This window comes from Rhododendron vialii, chromosome 13a (assembly GCF_030253575.1).
Source record: "Rhododendron vialii isolate Sample 1 chromosome 13a, ASM3025357v1".
In the NCBI taxonomy this organism is placed as follows: Eukaryota; Viridiplantae; Streptophyta; class Magnoliopsida; order Ericales; family Ericaceae; genus Rhododendron; species Rhododendron vialii.
The window spans coordinates 2,625,008-2,646,189 of NC_080569.1; the positions used below are offsets into that span (position 1 = coordinate 2,625,008).

Below are 21,182 nucleotides of genomic sequence, written 5' to 3' on the forward strand. Positions count from 1 at the left end.
ACGGCACTACGCATCCCGATTGGAAGGGGATGGCAGTTATGTGATTTAGGCGAAAATCATGGGTACTTAACCGGGAAGTGGGAGAATGCACTACAGCCTTTAGATCAAATGAATCTAAGCTGTTCCAACAACTTGTCTCCACACCCTTCTGTTTTATAATAGAGATGTTTAAATAAATATATAAAAAACTAATTCATCACTGTAGAATTTTTAGTTTGTCATACTAGGAGTACTATTTTACAGGAATTTTTTATTTTTTATTTTTATATACTCTTACAGGATAGTTACCAAAGGGTGTTTTCCTGTATATTGTCATGTAAAATAAAAACTCTGTTTCGCTAAGAATCTAATTTTTGCATTTCTCTTACTTATTTTTCATTATATGAGATAAATCATTCTCTCAACAACCTTTTTCAGAAGCTTGAGTAGTTGCGTCTTATCTTTCTTGTTCTTGTTTTTGAAGGGTAAATCAGGGTTGTAGTGTCTTATCTTCTTTAATCTGTGTGTGTGGTGTGGGTATGGACAAACATATTTGTAATGGGAGAATGAAGTTGTACCGTGGGATGGAGACAATATTGTGTAGTAGTAGCTTACTTGGAACTCACCTGGGGACCCAAAATTTGTAGGCCTCCCTTGAGTCCCTCCCCATGTTAAACTCTTGTCTAACACTTTTTAGGTGTTTCCTCCCCCTCTCTCTCTCTCTCTCTCTCTCTCTCTAAACGTTAGGTGTGGATCCAATTGATCCTATATCTAGGACAACTTCCACTTTGACCATCTGTAGTTTGGGTTATATGCAGATACACCCCCTATGCTTTAAGAGTATACACGTAACATCTTGTGGTTTGTGACGTGTGCACATAACACCCAATTCTGCTCATAAGAATGTCAAGTGTGACGGACACGCATTAAAAGTCCGATATGTTCTTATTTTCTCGTTTGATTCATCTTCTTCCTTGAATCTAACCACTCCAACCACTGTACTGAAAATTGGATCTGAACCGTTGATATTGTAGAGTTTGGCAAGTGCTACATCCATACTAAAATTTAAGTCCATCAAAAAATGAAAATGTCATGGTCGAATCGAATCGAATTTATTATGAAGTATATTTTTAAATTTATATTTATCATTCATTTTAACAAGAATTAGATCACTGAATTATTGATGTCTGATCGAGTTAACTTTTTACAGAGATGTAATTCTATTCTATGATTAATACATTATGAACAGCTCAGATTAGATTTTGGCTAGATTCAAAAGACGTGCGTGATATATCTTCATTAAAACAAACGGAATTGGGTGCCACATGGCCGGACCAATCTGCTCCATACTAAAGCACCTGAGGTTCACTGTTGTCTCTGGACATGACCCGGGCCAGGGCTCCGACCCGACTGTCACCCAAACGAATAGGGGATCTCTATGCTCTTCACTCTTATCTGATACAAGTAGGCTCAAGAGACCATGCGCCTAACGAGCCCATCGGGCTATAATTGATATTCCGGCCCACTATAGGGGCTGAAATGATATTACCTGCTACACCGATACCCCTTATTCTTACGTCGCATGATTACAGAGTAGTGCTACTGGTACAGCAGCTGCTGTACCAGTAGCATTTTTGATGATTACATCGTATACGCGAGATGATTATTGATTACACACAAAAGAATCGGACACGGGACGAAAATCCCGATACTTGTCTCGTGAAAAATAAAAGGTTGCCTAGCCTTGCCCTCGCACCCGAAAATCTTCACGGATACGCTATGAGATCAAGCAAAATTGATTCCAACAGGCTGGGCCATGAGGGATGTGTGGCGGTGAAACAGGCCTAAGCTACGACTAAGAGTCTAGCTGCGGCCCAGGTGGGTGGGGGGACATCGCATCCGGGTAGATCTTATCTCTGTCTTTTACTCCATGGTTTTATTCTCGATCATCAGTGTAGTTATTTGGTACCCTATGGCTGTAGCTAGCCAGGGGACTTGTAGACCAATTCTCTTGATTAGAACAGGATCTCTTTTCTTTTTGGGGGACCAGCTTCCATGCACTATGTAGATTGCGGAATGATTCTCCACATCTTCTTGCATTATATGATTCGACCTCCTCCTTTTTATGTGGGAAAATTGTACATACCACTTTACATGCATTCCTTTCATTTCAAACAATGGGTGGTCTTCTGTTTGGAAAAAAATGAGATTTACTGCACGCCTTTTGTGCAATATTGATAACATACTCACGGAGGAGCCGGTCCTAACATTTCGGGGCCTAAGAAAAACTTCGTAAAACAATTACTTGTGGAAGCAAACGGATTATTGGAATTTGTTGCATTTTAGAACAAATCTCGTAAAATGATTTGTTGCTCTTGAAGGTTTGCAATGGAGATCTTCTCAAATGATGGGTATAAATATATATAATGCAAGCGCAACTAGAAGATACATAGAAAAATTATGAAAATTTATTTTCGCGCTTCACTTTTTTGCACGTTAAAAGCGGAGCGCTTGCGTGCAAAAGTGGAGTGCCGAAATCAGCATTCAAAAAAGACTAAATGCAAATGATGCTAGTGAATATGACCTATCAATAATATATATGAACCTAGCTAGCTACTATATATCAATGGGAGATCTTGTAAACAGATTGGGGGCGGGGCAGGGCAGGTCAAGTGGGCATGACCTATAAATCTGCACTGCTCATTTCTTATTTGCATGCTTTTTGGCAGAGAAAAAAGATGAATGGAAACAAGCGTCTGATGTGAAAGGGGCCGGGGGAGTGTAGTGTGGGAGGCTTAGATCATAGTATCAGGAAACAGTTAAAAGATCAAAGATCTCATTTTGATTCATTCTCATGCCATCACTCCCAACAAGAAACTTTGCCCATTCAATTGTACACTCTCTCTCTCTCTCTCTCTCTCTCTCTCTGATCACGCAGTTTCTGGCAAAGTAGAACCACTGTTTTCTCACCTGCTTTCCTCGCATTGCGACCATGTATTTGGCCAATTATCCACCATTACCTGAAGAAAGATAGGATAAGAACCACAAAGCACACCTCATCCAACGGTCAAGTACACTGACTTCATCTTTGTCGAAAAAAAAAATTCATTTCAATTTTAGACATACTTGACCATTGCAATTATTGGATCCTAATTCCTAACTAAGACAGATGTTTGATACTTTTTCCATCTTTAGTGAACTTTTTTTTTTCTTTCGGTTATAATTTTGTATTTTTTAGACTCTTCTCCTCGAGATGAATGATTAATCCAAAACATATCACGGGAATCTAACAAAAATTCGAAAACATTGAACAAAACACACAAAACGAAAAAGAAAATTAAGTAAAAAAGAATGCACCCTTAACCGCAAATTATTTGGTAATGTTTCTTGTAACCCACCGATGTAGAAGCTACATGGAGTAAGATTCAGAACTATCATGTTGGGATTAATTTCTAAATACGGACTTATATTCTAAGACATCTAATATTAAGGACCAATAATTAAGCACAAATGGAGATGATAGGTCAAACAAAATATGAACCATATATATGAAAGTTAAACGTGAAGTGGCTGCAAGCCTGCAACCATTCTCGTTAAAAATTGGATGTGTGCGTAGTTGAAAATAAATTGTTATATTTTCCAAACATGCATACAAATACCGGTGTAATTTGTGTTTAGTTAGTGAGAAACAATGGACGGTTAGGGCTTAGGGTTTCCCCAAGGTAATGATCATTGCTTAATTAATTCCGATCTTAATTTAACCAAACAGGTCACGGGACCATTTTTCCTAATTAATGATCAATGTAAATTAAGAAGTACTAAAACTAATCTTGTCGTGATAACCAAGCATGATAAACTAAGGCCATCCACAGTGGTATAATCAAATGCCAATTGTTTTTAAAGTTAACAATATTGGTGCAAAAGATTGCTCATAATGGTATAATCAAACTTAACAACATCCTTAGAAATAATCAAACTTTGGGCTTTGGATAATCAAAACTAGCAACCTTTTTCAATAATCAAAATTTGTGGATCCTACACCATATATGTTAACTAGTTCCAAAATTTGTATACACGTGTTTCAACTAATATTTTCTTCTTCTCTTCTTCGCATACTCTTTTTTTTAATTAAAAAATAAAATTGAAGAATAAAATTTTTATGTAGCCAAGCTTTTTCGCCTACTTTATATCTTTTTCACTTCGCCAACAAACTATTTCTCTTTTTTTTCCTCCAAAAGTGAAAATCATATCTCTCGATCATCTACAATTCAACACATCGTCGCCGGATTAAGGTGTTTCACTCTTCTTTCCTGTTTCTAACCCCCCCTCCAAAAAAAGAAAAAAAAAAGGAAAAATCATAATATGAGGGAAGAAAGTCATCTATTTTTTTTTCAAAATTAAGAGAAGGAATCGATATATTTTAACCCATAAAAAACGTAAATAGAGGGAAGTGAATGACAAGAAACAGAGAATGAGAGAGAGTGAAATTGTAGTGAACCCCATATTTTGATTATGAACTAAAAGTGACTATAGTGAAGCTTAACATTGTTAAACTTAGCAACCTCTTAAGTGAATAATCAAAAGCTGATGTGTCAACTTTTGGTTATCCTTTTTTGATTATACCACTGTGGATGGCCTAATATGTTGTTTCTATGCATGATAACCAAGCATATTATTGTAAAATCAAATCTCCTACTAATTAGGAAATTGAAAAGAATCAAAACTAATCGTGTCGTGTCGTTTCAAGTTAACGTGTCGACACGAAAAATTAAACAGTTATCCGTTACGCAAGTCAAATTCGTGTTTGACCCATTTAATTGTTGTGTTGGGGGGTCGTGTCATACTCGTGTTCGTGTCAAAAAGTGGTCTACCCAAACCCTCTAACTTCATGTCGTGTTCGTGTCCGGAATTCTCACCCCTAAATTGATCATTGCTTAATTAATTCCGATCTTAATTTTACCAAACAGGTGGGGGCCATTTTTTCCTAGTTAATGATCAATGTATAAATTACTAAGAAGTAGTAGTAATTACGTGAAGGTGTGTTGATACAGAGTGTTGCTAGCCGTACCGACCAAAACTCACCGAAATCGTACCGACAGCCACCGGACGGCCGATCCGAGCCGTCCAAAAATTCTAAAAAAAAAACCAAGGGGGTCCTCGATGTGTGTATGATGGTTGGATCAAGCACCCAACTTTTTCGTGTATTCGTGTATATACATATATACACGAAAAAATGGGTGCTTGATCCAACCACCATACACACATCGGATGCCGTTGATTCTCGCGCAAACCCCCTCGGTTTTTTTTTTTAGAATTTTTGGACGGCTCGGATCGGCCGTCCGGTGGCCGGAGATGGCCCTGCAGTGGCCGTCGGTACGATTTCGGTGAGTTTTGGTCGGTCCTCGTAGGATTTCTGATACAAATTGTCCCAAATTGATGGAGTAATTACATGACAAGAAGACAAGAAGATTCTCATGATTCCCCCCAACAGAGCACGAATAGATTTCCAGAATCCTAAAATGGTTTTTACTGAAGTGGGTCCCTTTTTGATACCCTCTTATCTTTGGATTCTATTCATCAAATGTCAACCAGTAACAAAGTCGATCCGTTGAATGAAACATTACCCAATAGTCTTAAGTTTCGTTTTCTAATGTTCCAGTACTGGAACATTATTCAGTACTGAGCAAGACTACGAATACAACTTTTCATCACGCATGAATGCAAGCTGTGAGATCCAAGCTGCGATAAGAGCTGAATGAACAATTTCACTCGCGGATCAAAAAAAAAAAAAAAACAATTTCACTCAAGTAGCAAGCTCCTTAGAGAAATGGGTGACAAATCGGCCACCATACAAATTGTGAGGAGATCAGGTTAATACGCCACCGCACAAATAGCGAGCGAGGAGATAAGGAGTACTGCATTTTAACGTGTATGTTGGGTATCTAACGTTTTGCGAGATTGGTACGTACTAATAGGTATATAGTTCTCCCACTGTACATACCAATCGCGGTATTCAAATGTCGGATATATATATATATATAGGTGTGTGTGTGTGTATATATATATATGCTTCAAACAATTTTTATAATCCAAACTCACATTCACACTCGTTTTACCTCAATATCGCTATTCCGTTTCTACTCATGAATTTGCCACAGCCACAGCCACTGCCTCACCACCACCTCTACCAACCACAAGCACAACCAACATTAATGCCAACCCCACAATATGAGAATTGGCCTGGAAGGAAGGAGAAATTAATTAAACTTCTTTGTCAATATTAGATTTCAGTACTCATTATAGCTTTAATTTTAATATTTACTTATTATATTTATGAAATACTATCACCTAAGACTTTGTTTATCCTTCACCATGGAGTAACCTTGTTCGTTTTAGGGTCTCAAAACCCGTAGATGCATCTCTCCAATAAATTTTTTCTATCTATCTTTTTCGCCTCATTACTCGAAAAAACATTCCTCAAACCGAATAGGGGTGTTCCCTTGTCTTCGAAGACTTCGCTCGCCCGCCAAGAACTCCATGAACAGATAAGGATCAAAAAGTGTTTCTTTGACAATAATAATTATATAATTACACACACAAACATTTTACACACATACTCACATCTTTTGGTGGGTCCCAAATATTGAAATTGTAATACGTGTGGGACCCAATATGAATGTGAGTGAATTTGCGTAAGTCTTTGAGTAATTATTTTGTGGTCGTAGAATGATTCGCTTCTTTGGTGGCCAGGCGTTTGTGCAAATCCACCACTTTCTATGGGCCCTCCAATGGCCTATGGTCCCCTCTCTCTCTCTCTCTCTCTCTCTCTCTCTCTCTCTCTCTCTCTCTCTCTCTCTCTCTCTCTCCTTCCTTTTCCACAACTTACAAATAACAACGGACAAAACATAAATTTGTTACGGGTTAGTACAAAATTAAGAAGCATTCTAAACCAATATGTACATTATATTAACGAACAGAAGAAGAAAAAAGAAAAAGGGTACTTCCAACTTACACCTAATATTTTGTGAGGGCGTCTCAAATTCAATTCGTTTGTTGCTCTTGCCTTTTCCCTACCCGCTTAATATTTGCTAATTTATTGTACGATTTTTCTTCTATTAAGAGGTATAGCTCTAGAGTTTTATCATGTGAGAGTTACGAATACACCAACTCATTCAATTTTTCTTTGATTCCTCACTTTTTATACGAAGTACTAGTTGCTAAGTACGTTTTCTATTTTCTGTTGAATTTCGTGATTTTTTACAATATTTACAGTCTTAGCATTTAAAATAGCCATCTTGATAAAAGTTTGCTTTTAAAAAGACGACCAAAGCCGATCCTCAGCTAAAGCTCGCAAACTTACGAACTTCAGGAGCCCATCCTATTTTAGTACCCTTTAATATTTCAAAAAAAAAGAGTCTTGCTATCTTTTAACTTTGCTTTAAGCTCCCCAAGAGCCCGGGCCAGCCCTGAAGGTGACTTTCTAGTTTAATTCTACGTTGAAGCCATTAGATGCATGAATTTTTGGGGACAAAGATTGGATGAGGTTGATGACATTGGTTACCCAACAACGATTGAGAGCTTAAACGGATTTGGACACGTAGGAAATACTAATGGAACACCACTCATTAATAAACTGGTCTGGTTGGGGTCACATATATACAAATTGTCGACCTGGCACCGGATGAGGGCGACCGCTGATGAGCAACACCACCACCACAAACCCAGTTGTGTCTCTCAGACTAGCAGGGCCGGCTCTGAGTCGAGACGAGCAATGCAGCGCCACAGCGGACTTAAGCTCCCGAATTTTAGATCAAAATTAGGGCCCCAGATAGGTATATCCAAATATGTAAGTATAATATTTAATCTAGCAATTTTATAACAAATAAGTTAACTGTATGAATATTTGATAGCCAAGTATGTAAGCTCTCCGTATGAATATTTTTATAACAAAATTAGGGTCTCAAATAGGTATAGCCAAATATGTAAGCTCCCTGTATGAATATTTTTTTTCCTCATAAATTCGTCTTAAGTCCCAAAAATTTCAAAGCCGACCCTGCGAACTAGCTAGGCTAGAATCTATCTATGTGGATAACGTGGGTGCGGTCCTCCTCAAATATTGCTACTAAACTAGCACGTTAATTTGTGATATGTGGTGCATCGGGGAGTAATACAAATCGCATGTCCTCCACAGGCCACACAATGACAAGGACAATTCAACCTTGGGTCCGTGTGTGTGTGGAGGGAGGGACCATGGCCGTGAGGGGAAGCTATTTGAAAGTTCACGGGTAGGGGTGAGAATTTTCGACTTGACACGAGAATACGATACCAACCCGACACGAAGTTAGCGGATTATGGTTAGCTATTTCTGACATAAAACACGAATATGTCACGACATAATAACATGAAAGGCTAAATATGTCTGTTAGAGTTGAGAGAATTCTGACATGAATATGAGATGACACGACGCAGTGTGAGAATTTATGACCGGACACGATACCTCGACTAATTCTTTCTCCGATCCAGTCAAATACAGGCCATTTACGCTGAAACTAAAGAATTTACAAAAAATTTCTTTTTCTTGTGCACGGTTTGTATCCCAACAAATTGAACACTGGTTAATTGTGTGAAACAAACTCACTAACCAACCGGACTCATCTTTGAGCTACCATGAATAGGAGCTAAACAATGTATGACTCAGCTGCTAAAGGGGAAAGGAGTCAAAATTTTAGTAGTAGTGGTGTGGACAAAGAGTAGTGGCTGGTGGTGTTAGTAAACTTATTTTTCTTCTTCATTTTACAATATGTTTTAGTGTTTTTTCTGAATTTTTGTCAAATTCGAGTGATATGTTTTAGATTGATCATCTGTCTCGATGAGAGGGGTCTAAAAAGTAAAAATTATGACCGCGAGCAAAAAAAACTTACTAAAGACAAAAAAAGTATCAAATAGCTGTTTTATTTGTCTAAGTGCTGTTTTATTTGAATTTTTTCAATATCGGTCTATATTTTTATAATTTTCTGATTCGTCTTGTCGAGACGCACATCTAAGAAAATTACGACAAAAAACTAAAAAAAAAGATTGCGAATAATTAAAAACATACCGAAATAAGTTTCAGATTCAAGAACGTACGTAGCCTGAGATAATGGACAAAAGTGACGATGACATTATAGCCGCATTGGAATATAGACCAAACAAAAATCAGCTTTTCAGTCTCATGCATGTGCAATTCTTCTTTTCTACTGCAGTAGTAACATTTGTGGTTTGTGTACGTAATTTACTGCTCATAAGTCCATTTATTACGTACTCTCTCTCTCTCTCTCTCTCTCTCTCTCTCTCTCTCTCTTATTTTAACTCAATGTGGATGTGGTTTGTGTACGTAATTTTCTGCTCATACGTCCATTTATTACGTACTCTCTCTCTCTCTCTCTCTCTCTCTGCTCATACGTCCATTTATTACGTACTCTCTCTCTCTCTCTCTCTCTCTCTCTCTCTCTCTCTCTCTCTCTCTCTCTTTAACTCAACGTGGATGTTAAGTGACAGGAAGCCAATTAATAACCGAGAAACTTTTATGTACATCGAGATGCCCTTGGTATCCCCTCAAGTTCATTTTGCATTTTCGGCCATTTTTTGATCATATTTGGATGATCGGCTCCGTTAATTTTATAGAGTTCAACGAGAACGTTAATCATATCAAAAATCGTGTTCATCGAACTTTAATAGGTACATGATCGGCACACGTGAAAATTGAAGAAAACCAAAACTGGGTCCAAAAACACACTAAATCGGAACTCTGTTTTTATTTTTTTTCACGTGTGCCGATCATGTATCAAATAAAATTCAATGAACACGATTTTTGGTATGATTATGGTTCTTGTTGAACTCGACAAAATGAACGGAACCGATTATCAAAATGTGATCGAAAAATGCCCGGAAAATGCGAAAAATGGCCACCACCAAAATGGATTGAACATCAGCAAAGAAAAGGGGTAAATGAAAAGAAAATATTCAAATTAAAAAAATAAAAAATCAAATTAATCTTGAGATGTACTAAAAATCCCAACTTTAATTTCCATCCTGAACATTTGTTCTTTGGGATAAAATCTTGTTGAGAGCGTAAATATAGGACATCGCCTCATATGGAGTTATCGACTTTTGGGTAAGGGAACCAGCAAAATTGTGTCATTGTAGTCGCTTGGTCTAAAATGTTACGAGGAGTGCTAGGGACAAAGAAAATAGGCAAAGAATTGACCCTTAAAATGTACATAAACGGCTCAGATTCAGTGTGCAGTGCATCTAAGCCGTTCATGTACACTTTAAGGGTCAATTCTTTGCTCATTTTCTTTGTACTTAGCATTTCTCAAATGTTATTCCATATATATAGTTTGAAAAGTCGTGTTCAAACGAAAAAAAAAAGTTTTTTATTTCCTTAGTGGCATTTTTCAACCCTAACCTTCTCTCATGTTGCCTTTATTCTCAACAAGAAACGTTATCGCATGGAAGCCCTAACTCCACCCTGGGGACATTGAAGTCTTGTTTTTGGTTCAACGATCAGGGGTGCGTGGGCCAGCTTATGCGCACCTCGACTAATCTCCTTCCCAGTCCAGTAAAAAACAAGTCACCCACGTTAAAACTAGATAATTCACAATAGTTTTCTTTCCTGCAGATAGCAGACCCCAAGAAATCTCCTTTAAAAAGTATTTTGCCCAGTTTCCTCACCTGGCCCATTTAGTCATTTTCAATTACCCATCAAAAACATCCACCGCCCATAACCCAATTCTAGCATGCCCCGGACCACTCCTCTCTAATCGATGATTTATTGTACCACTATCCAGTGCGATGAGAAGGAAAGATCCACCATTGAGTCCTTTTGAGAAATTTCACACAGTAAAAGAGTAATGAAGCCTGACTCTGAAGGCCAAGTTGATCGAATGTGGAAACTTTTGTGGAGTAGAAAGTGTTAGAATCTTAGAAACAGGCTACAAGCACATGGTCAGTACATATTACTTTGTTGCTACTGCGAACTCCTGATAGTTACCTCCCAGACGTACACCATTCGTAGTTTCCTATGTAACAATCATCCCCATTCCCCCACTTGGTGGACATGCAAGTTATCGCATGCTTCGTGGTCATGTTCGTTTTGGAATTCTAAATTTAAATTTTTTTCTCCATACATGTTCTTCAATAATTTTTTCCTCTCATTTTTTTATTTATTTCTCTCCACTCATTATCCCAAAAAATTCTCTCGAAATCCAAAACGAACTTCCTAATTACTTTAAGGCCCCGATGGATGAGGGATACGGAAGGAGGATAATTTAAAGTGGGATGAGGACTGATTTGACATTTATGGCATGGTTCGACTGCCCATTTCTGTGGGTGTTAACTCATCCCCTTCCGATTTAATTGAGAGATGCTACATACACTACATAGTTACACGTGGATTTAATATCCGCGTGGAAGGTTTTGGGGCATAAATTATGGATGAGTTTCGACCAGGGCATAAATAACTCTCTCCGTCTCTCTCTTTTTCTTTTTTTGTCTTTTTTTGATATTTGTGTTAGTTTTCAATCGCTTATATTTGTCAATAAAAATTTCAAAAAATATGCAATATAGATTTTGTTTGATAGTTTTCGATTAAATACTATAATTCAAAGTTCTTAAAATTAGGAAAAACATTATAGATTTGGAGCTATACACATTTAAAGAATGACACGAAAAATGAAAAAAGGACAAAGAAAATGGGACGGAGAGAGTATCCCTGTTAATACCCCCTCCCCCTCCATTTCAACTACAAAACATTATTATTCTCTCATTTTATTCTTCATCTAAACCAAGTACTATTTTATCCCTTTTTTTAATAACTCATCCAAATCAACTACTTTTTTATCCATCCTTCATAAAAATTACATCAATTTGGGCTCACCCATCATAAATAATACCCGCTACTATCTTTTCATCTCCGTAAATAATATCCCCAAAACTTATCCCGCATCCAATCGGGCCCTAAGTGTGAGTAATGAAAGTAATACTACTACTATTCTTCTACTTTGCCGCTGCCCATGTGTTTGCCTCTAAGCTAGAGTGAGGGACAAAAATGCCTACCCGGAACAAATACTGAGTGCAACGGTAACGTTTCGATCAAAGGAAAATTCAATATCAACGAGTACTCTATATACGGATCAAAAAAAAAACGAGTACTCTATATAGAAGATTTCAAGAGATTCAAGCTAGCTTGAGATGCTCGGATAGCATTAATTAGGAGAATTTAATGAAGATTTAATGTACACTGTAGTCGGCAATTGCCTAGGTGAGTTGATATGTGGAATTACCCTCTTACCCTCCTCCAAAGCAAATGTATATGATGTAATTGTGTTTTGTGCTGGTTTGGGTGTTCTTTTGCTTTCATTCAACTATATATTTGTTCCAAGTTTCCTTTTCCTTTATTTTCTTTTATGGTTCTTCGGCACATGATTTGCTAGTTCATGGGTGTCAACTTAATCATGATGCATATTCTTAGTTACAATGCTGAAATTCAAGACCCTCTTGGCCATTATCGAGTTTACAATCAGATGAGAGACAAGATCAAAGCTAATTTAAGCTTCCCTAGGGCGTCCAACATTGTTACTTACGCTTAATACTCCTAAACAAGAAACTCGAAGTTTTTCCGGAATATAGCTGGTAACTCCGCCTTGTGCCCGCTCGATGGCTTAAGTCATTTTGCCCATCGTTTTATGTTAAGTCCTCAAAATAAATTACTACCAGTTGGCACATTCGCATCGCGACTTTCTCGGATAACACACGGGTACATAAGTACGTACGTCTCGAAAACGACTGATAACTTGCCAAGTTATAATTGGTCAAAATCATCGAAGAATATTTTAGCAAAAAGACAATGGATGCCATGAACTAAAAATTGGGTTCTCCTCATGCTACAAACTGAGTCCGTCAAGAGTACTGCTCCAGAGATGCCGTACAACAACATTCCATTAATAAGAATCATGAAATGGAAAGACACTACAGAGAGAAAGAACTAGCTAGGTACACTGGACCATGTCCATTAACCATATTAACTACCATTTACGTACACCAAAATGAAAGCATAAACCCCATAACAATACTCATTCTCGTAGAGAGAGAAAGCTAGAGGAGAGAGAGAGAGAGAGAGAGATAAATAGGCTTTCCAACTTCCCCAATCAGGGCTCAAGAAATGGCCACCCAAAATTGCCCCCAGATTGACATCCCTTTGTTGTTGTTCCCACCCCCACTTTCCTTGCACCTACTTGGCCTGCAACAGGGTAACTCTACTATATTTGCGATCTCACCCTCAACATTCCCATTATCCCCTCCCATACCCTCATCCCACTTATCATCATCATAATCACCCTCTTCACCTTCATCATCACCATCATCATTATCATCATCATCGCCGTTGTCGTCGTCATCATCATAAACTTCCTCGTTGTGACAATTTCCAGTACTGTCCTTCAACAAGCGAAGCCTCAGCCTCCCGTCGCCACGTTCCGCTTGAAAGTAACCGTTACATGAAGTTACGGTAGCCGCTTCTATAACCAACCGGCCCCCCTCCCGGTGGGGCCTCACTCTGACGCCGTCCGAGCCGCTAATCGAAGTCAGGGGCGGAGGAAAATTCCCACCGCCCTGACTCAGTTTCCTACCCAACTCTCGCGATTTCGAAGGCGGGATTGGGTAGGACTTGGCCATGTTCAAAGAGAGTTCGTCGCTGCTTTCGCTAATGTCACTCCCGGTTTCGCTTCCCAGCCCTTCGGTACACATTTCCAAGCTTTTCTTGCTGAGAGCGGAGGAAGAGCGCTTGGCAAGAGGGTGGATATAGACTTTTTCAGTCTCGGTTACTTGTTTGGGGTTTTGAGGAGTGTTTGTTAGAGCTTTTATGAAACTCCAACCACCCGATTCGCCATTTTTTTTGTTGTCATTTTCTTCTTCATGATTTTGACGATTCTCTTGGCGAGAGTTTGATTTGGGTGGAGCCAACTTCGGCCTCAGAGTGCGTGGTTCGATGAGTCGTGGCTCGAGGCATGATTGCAGCCCCTGACACACGATTGACGTCATTTCTTTGTATGTGAGTTTTTTAGATGTGAAGGAAACAGAGAGACACAGGGGAGAAACAGAGGAAATGGCCAGTTCTACTCTGAAATGCTGGAATTCTGAAGTCTGAAGAGATTGTTAGTGAGAGATGAGGTTTTAAGTGAAGCACACGTTGTGGTTTGTGAGGAAATTTCAAGAGAGAGAGAGAGAGAGAGGTGGTAATGGAGAGGAGAACATGGAGAGAGAAGTGGAAGGGGTGGAGGTGAATTTATAGGGTGCAAGAAACCTGGAAAAGGGGAAATTATTGCAGCATTAGCTAGCTCCCACAAAATAGTACCCGCACCCACCGCAAAACGCCGTCGCAATAGTGATAAATTATCCTAGTGTACAAAACAATTGCATCCAATCCAAGTAGACGTTACCGACAAAACTGGCCCGTTTACTTCCTTTTTTGTTTTAACATTTAAGACAATCAAGAGTGTCCAGGCCAGTTTACGCGTATATTGACTATTTTTCTCCTCAGTTTGATCAAAGACATGTTATTCCCACCGGAACTAAAAAATTCACTAAAAATTGTCAAATTTCAAATTCAAAACGTCTAGATTTATGCAACTCATTTATGTTGTCACTTAAATACCCTCAGAGTTCGGTTTACTTTTGCATGACCGGAGCAATAGTAAAGTTCAATAACAGTGATGAGAACCTCCTTCATTTTAGATCAAAAACATTATGTTTCTCTGTAAATTTTTGGGTGCTCAGCGGGTAGGTTTGAGCTGGGATCCTTTTGGATCCTCTACTACTGAATTACGGACGCGATTCTCATATCGGCACACAGTGTAAGTTTGCTTCGGCAAGGTGTCCTTGAATCTGTAACCTGTGTGTTTTTTGCAGTAATTCGTGTCTTGAATTTTGTAGTTTTTGTTTATTCTTATATTTTGTGATGAAATCTTTTGCGTTTGGGTATTGGAATGAAATGCGTGACTGTTGATAAAAAAAACCCTGGAGTATTTTACCGGAAAATTCGGCCTCGTTAGATTTGTCCATTAATCTTCTAAACTTTACTTCGGACAATTAAACAGGTTAAACTTTACTATTTTGCCACTTGAATCGTTCAGCCTATACCCCTCCACGGCTCCACATGGAGTATAATGACCAAAAAGAAACAAAAAAGCGATAGAACAAAAAAGTTAGTACTACTAAAGTTGTATGAAAAAGGTTTTTGTAGGACAGGATGTCGGGGTCAATTTGTGTGCATCTTGATTAATTTCGGAACCTTGAAGTTAACGAGCGAACAAACCTTCTAATAGCCCCAAAGTTTGAAATGTTTGGGCTCCGTGAAATTTAAACATGCGACATCGTGGAGGACAAACACTTATTGTTTTTCTTATACTCACTTGGCCAAATCCGTCGAGTTAAGTTATAAAGGGGTAACCCAGAAACGCTACCAACTATAGATAAAATAAATAGGTTATTGCAAATTCTTTTTGGGATTTTTTTTTTGTCACTCTTTGTAATTGTTGTTTTGAAAGTAAGCTAGCTTGTAGTGTTTTCCAGCATAGCTTAATCTGATTGATTAATTTTGGAATTCGACAGAATGATCACGTGGAGGGCTTTCCACAACCATTTTGTTGGCTTCCAAATGTGTGCCAACATTAGTGAGCAGAAACAGCGGATCTCCTTAGTTGATTGTGGTTGGCTTTGCTTCAACCAATTTGTGTTTTGCATTATCTTACAATGTCCTAGGGTCAAAACCTAAGTTGATCTGCTAGAAATACAATTGACCGTCAAAGCGTAGCTACAACTTTAATACTTGGCAAATTAACAAATTAAGAATTAAACGTACTAATGTTAGGCTTACAAAGCTTGAGCAACAATGGAAGAAAATCCTAGAGAGAAGGGAGAGCTAAAGGATAAAGTGAGAGAGTGTCCTATACATATAATCTCTCTCTCCTACAAAATATCTCAAAAATATTCTATAAGTAGAAACTTTTCATTAATAAAAAATTGAAAAGGCAGCAAAAACTGGACAAAGGGCTTTGGTATCGATACCCCAAAAATGTGGTATCAATACCCACAGATCTGTTCAACTCTAGGGATAGCAGGTATCGATACCTATATTTCGAGATATCGATACCTCTGTTGCAAATTTACAGGTCTTGTCAGCTTGCTTCACAAGGCCTTTGACGGCTTCGGGGGCCTTCCTATTCTTCTTTGCTTGATCCTTGGAACTTGATGGAGGAGTGCCATATGGACTTGGCCTCTCGGATGCCCTCGAGACCTTTTCTTGACACACTTTCTTTGCTTCTTTAGCCTTGACTCGCTCTTTTGGTACTTGACTCTCCGCACATCCCCCGAGGCTTCTTGTTATGGCTTTGAGTCTAGGTGGCGATGAGACACATGCTCTCGGGTACTTGGACACTTGGAGCTTACCATTGGCGTCAAAACACGCCTTATTTGCACGTTTCACCTGAAACATCCTCAAACAAACCTTATGTGCAATTCTATTCAAAACAAGCACTTGAGTATAAAAAATAAAATAAAAACCAAAACATAAAAGAGGACTAAAATACCAAGATTATGCAATATTGGGTGTTTATCACACCTCTACTTGCATTCCACAGAAACATAAATGATTAGCACTTTGAAAACAAGATACAGGTCGATCTGGGGCTAGGGGTGTCTGCCATAGCTCCTAAAGTTTCATATTCGATTCTTCTTGCTAACAACTCTTAAAACCACTTCGCCCCCGTGCGTAAGCGTGTATGTAACAGTTAGGGGAATGACTTTAAGAAATAGTCTGAGGAGCGCACAAGTTAACCTGGGACAGGCATTACCAAAACATAAAAGATAAAAGCCAGTTGTGTCGAACATCTGTGCAGTTTTGACTTCGAGCTGATTGATCAAATCGATGCCGCTAGCAGTCATCTAACCGAGCTGTGCTACGTGCACAGCGGCCTTTTTCTCCCGCCTCGGGTCACGCAAAAATGATCGGAACCGTTCATTTTGTTCAAAATATGTTGTGGCCTAAATTCTGAAGTGATTTTGGGTGTTTTGTTAACGCCTCTAACGATATCGAACGAAGCTCATTTTTTACAGAGACCTTAAACAACATATTTTGAACAAAATGAGCGATTTCGATCATCTTTGTGCTACCAAAGGCGGGAGAAAACGGGATCTGTGCACAGCATGCTGTGCACGTAGCTTTTCTGCATCTAACCCACCCACCAACTAATACCACATCTCTGGCGGGAAAAAAAGAAAAAAAAAAACCCCTGTTTGAATCATGTATTTTATTACGAACCTTTTTAATTATTTGGCTTTTGGTTCTTATTTTTAGTTACTTTAAAGTGTTGGCTTCGGTACTAAGCAAAAATTAAAAAAAAATCCATCATAAAATCTCATAAAAAGTTTTTTTTTTTTTTTAAAACTCAATAATAATGGAAAAGTATTTACACAAACTTTGTGTAAAAGCTACAAAAGCTGATAAAAAGTTGATTAGCATTAGCTGATATCATAATTATATATGAAATTAGATACATTTGAAATTCACTTAATTTTCAATGACTACTTTTAAACCCGACCAACTTGATGATAAAGGATCCATTACCACAGACATAAATAAAGTTTAAAAAAAAAAGCAGTAACACACGACCAACCTTTTTCCCTTTGGGGAGGAGATTCTTCCTCTTAATAATTTTAATGATAACCCTACTTTATTACTACTAATATATTCCATTATTGCTTCAGTCTTGCTGTTTATAGGTAAAGGAAAAAAAAATAAAAAAGAAACCTACATCTCTCTCTGCTTTTGGGGAATAGGCCTTTCCTGTTGGTCAATCTTTTTGGCCCAAGCAATGAAAACACAATCGTACGACACGTTTTGGGAAATTTTAATCACCGGACATCCGGCCAGCTTCTGCGTAGCTCGATTAATTCTGATGTTAACAGCCGGCAAACCTCCGATACTGGCCCTAAGTAATGAAATATTTGGCCTATTGTGGCCCCAATTTGAACTTGCGATCTCTTGATGCGAACTCTTTAGTTGCTTTCTCATACCCACTTAGCCAAACGTTTTGGAGAGTCATGTGAGATCAAAACTTGCAAAAGCACAACCCCAATAATATACCTCTTTTGATTTCTCTTTCGGTTGTTAAATACTCCAGTACCATTTTTTTTTTAGGGTTTACAGTGTTAATTTAAGAGAAAAAGAGTTAGGGTTGTGACGTCAGACAAAGAGAGATTCCCATTATATTAAAAAGTATAGAAAGATGATGTTCCAGTACTGCAAAGTTGACGTGGCTGTTAAGAGAATCTGCCATGTGGTTGGAATTGCTCTGTCAGATCGTAATTCGTTGGAATTGCTCTGCCACACATATTGTAGAAAGTTTTTTCTTCATTATTCTTATTCTCACAGTAGTATATATACCTACTATACATACCAATTCGATCCGTGAACACCCCTAACGCAAAGAGCAAATTCTCGCTTAACTCCAAGGAGTTGGCCAACGATCAAGGCCTGAGAGTTAAGAGTTTGTTCTCTCCTAAGATTTTTGGTTCGAAACCTCTCAAGTGGTATCAACTCCTTCAGGGTCGTCCATCTAGAGCTTTGTTCTGTCTTTAACTGAGACCTCACAAGTGAACGGTGAAATTGATTCCTAAAAATAGTTGAGATGCACATAAACTGGCCCGAGTTTTTTATTAGAGTTCTCCCTCTCTCTCACTCTCTCGAGTTGGCATTGTCAAATGGTGATAATATACACTAGTAAGGAGTAATGGACCTACTCCTACTTTTTACTTTGGAAGGAAAAAATGCTACTGGACTGCAACAGAAGTGGTCTCACACAATTGCATCAGAAACCCATGTGGGTGTACTACTCCAGAAGATGACCTCCAAAAGTGTATTACTATTTCATTGGCTTCACAAAGCACGAAGTTTTGCCTTAATTGGCAACCTCTCTCTCTCTCTCTCTCATAAGTACCTTTCTGTTGGTGCATGTGGTTGTTCACAACATATATCAATTATTAAAACTTTTTCTTCACAAAAGGAAGGTTGAGATAAGCACATCCTAATGTAAAATATATGCATGGAGACAATATATACGGCTACTGGCTAGTGCAGCCAATTGATGTCTGGGGAATGAATCGCACGACCGAAGAATAAAACAAGAAGGAATTGCGTGCAGTACTGAACTTTGTGCATACTTGGGAAAAGATAGATTCCTAGTTTTGTTACATTCATGTATTCCTTTGTCTCCAATTCAATATCCTTGGTTTGTTTAGTCTGACATAGATAATTGATGAGGAATAATTAGGAGTGTGGCCCACCGTAACTTTGAAGAAAAAAGGTTAGTTTAGGTAAATTCACACAGTCAAATAAATGCAGTGCGTGATCATGTGGATATTGTTTCGGGAGCTAGGAATTTGCGTTCTATGAGAGTTGTTGCTCTTTGGCGACATAGAGATGGGTGGAGGATAGTGATCATTTGGCCATTTTACATTCTAGTAAGCGGAAATGGATGTGCTTGGTCTACCAAAACTCTCATTGTGATAATGACAAGACCCTTCACACTTACGCTCGAGCTAAGCGCAAACGAGATCGGGTTATAGAGGATAGTTGTCACGACCCTCACGTATTTCGTGTTCCTTATCTCCGAGCTAGCTATCCATTGATTATTTTCACTGCTTGTGCTTTTTAGTTTGTCTGATTGCAGGTGATATTGATGGTGAGCTTTGTTATGGCAACAAATTATGGTTTGTGTGGTGTCATGAGTGAGCTTTTTTTTGGCTTGTGGCTCAATTGTTGTGTTGGGTCTTGTTATACGTCGGGTCTTTTCATTTTGCTTTTGGTCTTGTATTGGATGCTAAGTGATTATGGTTGTACTGACTTCATATTATATATAAATGGAATTATATTGTTCGTCAAAAAAAGAGAGGATAGTTTTACTTCTTGGGAAAGAAAAAAAAAAACCGATGTCGCGACTACGAAATGAGTCGCACAGCTCATTTGGGCTTTGCTTAGCTAGGCGAAATGGTGAAGCAAATTATGGGTTTACTTCACGTGAAGTAGGCGATATGGTGAAGTGGTAACTAGTTATATGCAAATGGACACAATTTTCGTCAAAGATTTTCTGGACTTTGATTATATTTTTGTTTGTTATCTTAGTAAAAAAAATAGATCACAGATCTCTTTTATGAATGGAAAGCTTTCTAGATTTAGCTGTTACAGACCCATTCTCTAATCTTATCTGATTGGTCTTCTTGATATCTTGCATATTTATAAGCACAACGTACATTCATGGTTGGAAATCTGGCAAGCAACTGGATCACTTTTAATTAATAACAACCACTCTCATTTCATTTGACTGTGTTTAATTCAGTGCAGAGAATATGGACAAAAAGTGTTGGGAGTTTGTCTGATGTATCGATCCGTCACTGCATGCTCAAGGTCCAATTTGTATGGGAGTAACGGCAAAGAGTCTACCACATTACTTGGGCCCAATTTACACTGAATGACCCATATCCATTTAAAAGGCTAGGCCTTATAAGTGGTAAGTTTTCCAATTACATATTAAAGTCCAACTTTTTTTTCTGTTTATCCGATGTGGGAATGTTCACACATGGTCTAACAAATCTCCCCCTCATGTGTGAACCAAACATCGGGCTTTAATTTCTCTCTGCATCCAAGCTTCCCCTTGAAGCTGATCTACAACTCTCAACTCTATCTCCCGAACTGGGCTTATTCTGCACCCAGTCCATCGATTCAGAGTCATCTCAATTGGGAGCCAATGTGCCTAGTCACCAGCACTATGCTCCCCGACGAGAACTACATTGCGAGCCAATGTGCTCATTAATTCGACAGCGAGCCAATGTGCTCATTAATTCGACAGCATCATGCTCCCCGACGTGTCAACTCCATAGCTTCCCCTTGAAGCTGATCTACAACTCTCAACTCTATCTCCCGAACTGGGCTTATTCTGCACCCAGTCCATCGATTCAGAGTCATCTCAATTGGGAGCCAACATGCCTAGTCACCAGCACTATGCTCCCCGACGAGAACTCCATTGAGAGCCAATGTGCTCATTAATTCGACAGCATCATGCTCCTCGACGTGTCAACTCCATCAATAACTTGGATATTTCCAACCACTG

At 38.6% G+C, this 21,182-nt stretch overlaps 1 protein-coding gene across 1 annotated transcript; it reads right to left on the minus strand.

The window, feature by feature from the left end:
• Positions 1–12,914: 12,914 nt before the first annotated feature.
• On the minus strand, positions 12,915–14,274 carry LOC131313536 (protein FANTASTIC FOUR 3-like). Its single transcript, XM_058341890.1, has one exon. It carries the CDS (start codon positions 14,056–14,058, stop codon positions 13,174–13,176), a length of 885 nt encoding a protein of 294 aa, XP_058197873.1. The 5' UTR covers positions 14,059–14,274; the 3' UTR covers positions 12,915–13,173.
• Positions 14,275–21,182: the final 6,908 nt, after the last annotated feature.